The following is a 7,255-nucleotide window of genomic DNA, read 5'->3' as shown; positions in this document are numbered from 1 at the left end:
AACTTTATTTCCAGTGCCTGCTGCCCGCCCCCAGCACTGACTGCAGGGACTGGGGCACAGCCAAACCACCAGCTCTGGGAAAAGGGTGCTGCTTCTGACCCTTGTAATGTGTCAGGGATGCCAAGGCAGGGTGGGAATGACACTGCATTTTCCTTTTCTGGAACTCCAGGTCACCTACTCCATGACTTAGCTCCGGCGCCGCAGGTCTAAGGAGAGGACAAAGCTGGTTTGTTTTGCCATGGGCCCCCTGCCAGACTCGCCCTGCCCATGGCTGCTGCAATGTCAGCTCTCCCTGGCCCAGGGGGAAGCAACTCCGTGCTTCTTCGCCAGCCTCAACCACACTGCTGCAGCACCACAAGCAGCTCCAGGCCTGCTGCTGCAGGGAACTGGGACACGGGCTGTCCTAGAGCCCCCACGGCCCACGAGGGGCTGCCCACCCTCAACAGTGCCTGCCCACAGGGGAGTTGCAGGATGTGTGTCTACAGGCTTCTGCAGCAGCAAAAGGGATTCAAACGCTCAGGAACCATCCTACCACGAGGCTAAAGCTGAACCACAGCAATGCCACCCCCCTGCAGAGACAGGGATTTTGAGGAGACTGCTTAATATCCTCCCTTTTTGCAAATCCGGTGTTTTCATCCAATGTTAAGAATTCCACAGGGAAAAATAATTAGGTCAAAACTCTGCAAACACTTGGATGCTGCCTGACTTCTTACCTGGAGCGTATCCGTACATAATGGCATTCCCGAGCAATACCGGGAGCCTTCCCAACACACAGGCAGCAGGAAGCACATGCAAGGCTGCCTCATATCACGTGTTCAGCATCTCCAGTGATACGATTAATAATCATTAAGTGAATCACACCAATAGTCTGACGACTACTACACACCTGTTCGCTAGCACCATCTGGAGGCAAATCCTGTCCTTTGCCCAATTTAGTGGAAACGGTGCCTGTAGATCCAGGAAAAGGAAGGGCTCTAACTCCTCTGGATCACTCTCAGCAAACATCAGGTGTTTGCTGCTCTAAATACACGTTGTAATAGAGACAAACCATGCAAGTTTGGTTGTTTGCTCCATGCCAAAAACTGTTTAGGAACACATATTTAAACTGAGTAAGCTATCTCTAGTCAAAAGGCAGAACAGAGCTCTGACAAGCAAAAACACCCCCTGACAATGTGGCTTTAAGAAACTGAGGAAGACAACATGGAGGAAAACAAAACTTTAAGATGGGGCATCACTTACATTGCAAGCTTTTGCCCCTTGCCCTCCCTGAGGTGGTCATGGACTAAGTTAACACCTGTGTATTTTCCTCACTGACTTTGTAAAACTGCCCATAAAGAGAGAAAACCTCCACTTCCTTAATGGCCCTCAGAACAGCTGGGTGTCATGTAAAACCCTCCTCATTCAATTGCTGGTTTATAATCAAGTTTTGATCAGCATTTCACAAGCCCACATCCACACAGGTGCTGTAAGGGAGCACAAGATTCAGTTTTCAGGACAGTGACTAACACTCCAAGATAGGACAAAACTGAGCTTGTCTCCCTTTCACATCCTGTATCTCCTCATACTGAGCAGTCAGAAGAGCGAGTCCTTGAACTTAAGACCAAACCCAGTTTTTTTCCTTTGAACACAATTCAAAAAATAAAATATTTTAAAATTTCAAGAAAATCCTTCTCAAAATAGCCAAGGTCTTAGCAACTGTCACTTTATAAAAGGGAAAAGGAGAGGAGTAGAAGGGCTGTTAATTCTTTCCTTCCAACTGTATTGTATTTGTATTTCCAACTGTATCTACACCACTCGGAGTCCAGTCAGCACAACACAGAATGTCCATCCAGCTGGGTTCTTCCAATGGCTCAGAAAGGGATGCGCACTCTGCAAGCTGTAACAGGAGCTTTCTTGTCATGACTGGGTCCACAGCTTGTGGCTTTCAGTCAGCAGAAATAAGGAATGAAGTGGACATCAAGCAATGCACAGTAGCCATCTCCCAGACTAGGAGCAGCTGGCAAGCAGTCTGAGAAACGAAACTGACAATTTTATGGTCCTCTTCTTTGCAAAGTTTTTGTTCAGAGACATGATGCAAATGAACAATGTGTCTTTATCACATTCAAGAGATGGTGCACACCAAAGGCCTTTGAGAAATTCCCTATTTTCATCCTATCCAGCTATATAACACTGCTTGCTTCCAAAAGCAAAACTCCACTTTAACACAAGATGCACGTTGCTTTTATTAATTACACCACAAGTAATACTTTTCGCAACATCATATATTTCAGTTTCTGAATCTATATCCGAAGAAAGTGCTGAAGTTTGGGGAATACTTTCAGTGCATTCTCTGTAGTCACTTCTATAACTTCTCCAACTGGAATTCCTTTAATTTTGGCAATGTATTCAGCAGCAATGTAAATATTTTTGGGTTCATTTCTCACCTAAAAAACAAACAAACCAGCCAGTTACAGATCGTAGAGATCATAAGTGTTTAAGATTCAGTACTTCCTGACACAACTTCAGTCACATTGTGGCATGTGTGGCAGAAAAATGACACGTATCCATTCCTCTTGGATTATGTTTCCTCTGTAGCCTCTTTCCTCTCTTGTATCCATGCTTACACTACTTCACTCTCCTGTGCCAGCAGCTGACCTCCACAAGGTGTGGGTTTGGATACAAATGCACAGAAGTCCCTCCCTCCCATCATTTACCTGTTTTTCAGGCCCCAGAGCAGGAGAGTCAGTTTCCAAGCACATGTTTTCCAGAGGCAGCTGTTTCACAAGCTTCTGCTTCTTGAAGAAAACAAGACAGCCATTAAATACTTTATGCACTTTAACCTGTGGGAAAAAAACATGAAGGGAGGATATCCCCTGCATTTAAAGGCAACGTCAAAACACTTTGGTGCCACTGTCTACATTGTATCAACAATTTCGGAATGGAAGCAAAACCACCAGGAGCTGCTCAAGAAGCCCCTTCAAATTAGGGTTCTCCTGTTTTCTAAATATCTGAAGTACTATTATCTCAACACTGAATTCATTGTTATTTATTAAATCCTACAGTTATATTGCACAAAACACCCCATGTTTAGTTGCCAACGCAATTCTAATTTGCTGGGTTTTGTGCATATAATATTTGTGTATCTTTTCCTTATCTCTGCTTTTACTTCTCAACCCCAGTGTGCTTTCCTGAATTCCTAATCTCATCCCCATTTATATCCATCCCTCATACATCCTCCACTTGAATCGAGCCTTTTTCCCTCTTACATTTCCTGAGCTTATCACAGAAACCAGTCCTATCAGAGAAACTACTCCCTTCTCTACATGTCATGTCCCTACTGTAAAACAATACAGTGACAGAAGCTTCCAAAGAAGAGTTCACCGGAAACCACAATCAAATGAGAAAAACCCCTCCTTGTTTCTCAGGAATAGCTGAACTGGTTTAGCCAGAATTCCCCCTCCGAAGTCCAGCTGAGGCAAAAGCCCCAGGCAGAAATTCAGCCAAAGTAAAAATGTGCAATGCACAGAGAAGGAGCAGAGCCCAGCCAAAACCAGGACAAAATGTTACCTGCTCACTCCTTATAATGGAAGGAGGAATGGAGAAGTAGTACCCAGCTTTCACCCCTTCCATGGCTACAGACGGCTTCCCATCAAAGGCATGGAGCAACACCTTGGTAGCACCTTGGAGAAACGAAGCAAAGTAAATCATTAGCAAGGAACAGTAGGGCTGTGTCAGCTTCCAATGAGACCTTGGTCCCGCACAGAATGAGCACAGAATCTCTGCACTATTGCTCCCGAATTTAACACACACAAACTGATGAGAGGACATGGCACAACTGGAGAAATCCTGTTGGCAAAAGCCATAGCAGAGGAAATGCATTAAAAGCATACCTTGTTCCTTCAAGACATTAATGGTTGGTCTTCCAGCTGAGCGGGAATGAACATTTCTGCACAGCAAGGAGAGGCCCCGGCATTAGGAAATTTAGCCAAATACTTTTTTTTGCAAACACAAACTAACAGTATCTTGGGATGAAAATAACTAATCTGTATTACACCTTTTATCAAGAAAAAACCCCCTGAGATATATATATGAAAAATTTCAGCTACAGTGAAGATATAGGAATAACACAGCAAGACCAGGGCACATACAATGACTGTACAGAACTGCAAACATAAGGAAAATTCTATAATTAAATCACAAACTGGAGACTGACAGGACACTAATGCCAGTTTAATCCACCTAAGAAAAGTTCTGTGGGCACTTAGTAACCATAAACCCTGGGAAGTATTTCCACATGTTACTGAGATCTGGCAAATTCTCCTTCTAGTATAAACAAAACCTACAAAGGCAAATCCAGTCTTCTTGCCAGCTCAATCTGCTTGATCAAAACCTGTCTTTGTTCTTCCTTCTGTTCATCGGTGCTGGCAAATCTGGGAGTGAAATCTAGTCCAACCTACAGTGCAAGAAGAGAAGGGAAAAAGTTTTACAGACCTAACACTTAACAAAACCATAATTAGACATATAAAGGCATAAGTTCCTTCAAAACTGCAAAGCATTTCAAAATATATATACCAATTAAAATGAGCTCAGCTGCAGCTTAACTCAAAAAAAAAATCCATTCTCAACCATAAGCTTTTAAACTATGAAAGCATTTGTGGGCAGACAGCTACTAGCAAGGGTATTTAACATTTTAGTCTGTAACTGGTTTTCTGTGGGGTTATATTCTATTGAATACTATGTCAGATTAAGTCTCAAATATGGATCTTCAGTATAAGTAAAATTTCTGACCTGAACCCATAGCTTTAGTCCAATCTCTAGCAAAAATCTCCCATTAATTCTATACTTTTTTGATCTAAACATGTTCAGGCAAAATTTAAAGTTTGTCAAAGCAATCTCATTCACAGTTACACAAAGAGAAGTCCTTCATATACAGTACAACGTGACAAATTTAGCTACAAAGCTCTGCCAAAACCTGCTTTTACTGCAGCCAGTGCAGAACCAGACATAAGTCCCTGTGGTACCAACACACAAATAGAGGCAGACTCCATCCTAAAGCCTCAATTCATTTATAAACAAATGTAAGACAGGAGACAACAGATGGATACAGATAGATGAAGGATTAAAAAAAAAAATTGTACAAGTCAGTGTGGTGTACTGAAATCACAGCTTAGCCTAACTTTGTCAGAGAAGAAGGCAAGAAGGACCTGCCTTTGGGTATAACACGAGATAGCATAAGTATGTAATCTTCCTATGACTCTACCAGCATAAATTCCATCTATTTTCTAATAATGATAACAAAGGAAAAGAGGGAATCAGGCAAATCTGTAAGGGAAAGCACATTAAGAGAACTACCAATCAGACTCAGTGCTTATTCAGGCTGACAGCAATTCTTATCACATACAGAAAAACAAGCATTGACTCAGTTTTTGTAATTCCAGTGACAGCTGCTGCTGGAGAGATTTAAACAAGGTATGGAGACCTACTCACTTCTCCGATCCCCACCAATTTGTCTTTGTAAAGTTCTATAAGAGGCAGTGCAGCATCCAGATCCTGCAAGAATGAAAGATGCAACTCTTACTGCCCTTACAAGAGGAAAGGGTTATGAACCCAGCGTTATGATTAAATTGGAGTTTCCTTCACTGTTCTGAAATTCTGTGCTTTAGAACTTGCCATTACTGTGAACTGTGCAGTCAGATTTTAGAAACCTGAAGGAGTTACCTTCTTTATTTAATAACTCTTTCATTATATATATATCTATATCTATCTCATTACATTTATATGTATATATATCCCCTATTCTAAATACTGCTACTTATAAGCTAACTTTTCACAGTAGCAGCAGAAAACAAGGCCCATAAATAGCTTGGTAACATTAAATAGCTGCAGACGGCTCCCTGAGATTTTCAGGATAAGGCCACAAACAGTTGCCTTCCAGTTCCCATGTTAACAAAGGGACATCTGCATATGCTCTTTGCTGTAAGCAAAGCACACTTGGGATTTTTAAAACCGATTCACTGCAGTAATACAGCCAGATGACTCCAGTGAACAATTCTGCTTTAAGGATTAACATGGACAAATGGATGTGCTGAGAGAGCCTGGGATTTGGTCCACTGGGTCTCCTGCATTACAGAGCACAGAGAAGCCACTGGGCAGACCTGAAGGTAAATCAGGCAGACAGGAGTGATGTCTGTATAACTTAGGTCAAAGTAACAAAGTGCTTATATAGCTTGGCTTATAAGATATCTATGTAAACTTAATATCAATATAACCCAAATCATGACCTTTTATCAATATAACCTGAAGCATAGCCATCTATACTTATATAGCCTGAATCACAGCTTTTACTTATGTAGCCTGATTCGTAACTTCTATACCTATAACCTGATGCTTATATAACCTGAATCACAAATTTTGATACCCATATAATCTAATATGAATACTTTTTATACAATGTAATGGCTAGTATATAGTTAACTAGTTGCTTATATGCAGAATAGAGAAAAAGAGAAAGAAGAAAAAAACCAAAACTTACCAGGTGTACAGTTTCAGAAATAGGTAAGTGTAGTACTAATGAGAAATTGGGAAGCCAAAGCCAATTAGCCACCAAACAAAGAATTTAGGCCGGTTAAGACCAGATGGACTGAAGAGCATCCTAACTGCGCATGCCCCAAAGACAAAGTTGAAAAGTTCAAGTGCAAAGAAGACTTTAGAAGCCTTCATCAAAGACCCCCAAACGGGGGAAGTGCATATGCAGTGCAAAGAATTATCTAATAACCATGAGATCATGCTATGTAAATTAGTTCCACTGCATACGTGATGATGCTGTAAAGACATAGCAACATTAAGCAAAACTTAGTGTGTAAGTATACCACAGCACTTGACAAGGGTGGGTGAGTTAGGAGGAAAAATCCCCCTCACCACCAGCGCTGCAATAAACAAATACCTGCTCTATAGCCATCGGTCTATGGGGATTTATTTCCAGCCTATCTTTCGGGAATCAGGAGCATCCTGTTGTCTGTCCTGAAAAGTCCCAGCAGTATTTTAGAGGCCGTGCTTTACCTTCAAAGTAACACTGCGCTGCTCCTCTGGAGAAACCTCTTGAACGGGGTGAACTCCCAGGCATGGCAAGACAAACCCTGGGAATCTAGGCACAGAATAGATAGTGAGAGTGTGAAAGACCACAAGAGAACCCAAGTTTAACACCACGAGCCCACAGAGAGCCCAGGTTTAAAGACAAGAAGGGCCGGCCTGACTGAGGAAGGCAGCGCGTCCCTCG

At 42.1% G+C, this 7,255-nt stretch overlaps 1 protein-coding gene across 1 annotated transcript; it reads right to left on the bottom strand.

Moving 5' to 3' along the window:
* Positions 1-1,686: 1,686 nt before the first annotated feature.
* Positions 1,687-7,206, bottom strand: TATDN3 (TatD DNase domain containing 3; the record flags this gene model as incomplete). The annotated part of the gene is made up of 7 exons (XM_008630522.2): positions 1,687-2,423; positions 2,694-2,774; positions 3,547-3,659; positions 3,870-3,925; positions 4,323-4,432; positions 5,467-5,529; positions 7,039-7,206. Coding segments are annotated over 7 exons (735 nt in total), but the record flags the coding sequence as incomplete, so codon positions are not given.
* Positions 7,207-7,255: the final 49 nt, after the last annotated feature.

The sequence above is a fragment of the Corvus brachyrhynchos genome, unplaced genomic scaffold, assembly GCF_000691975.1.
Source record: "Corvus brachyrhynchos isolate BGI_N302 unplaced genomic scaffold, ASM69197v1 scaffold101, whole genome shotgun sequence".
Taxonomy (NCBI): Eukaryota; Metazoa; Chordata; class Aves; order Passeriformes; family Corvidae; genus Corvus; species Corvus brachyrhynchos.
This window is presented reverse-complemented; position numbering and strand designations above follow the sequence as displayed.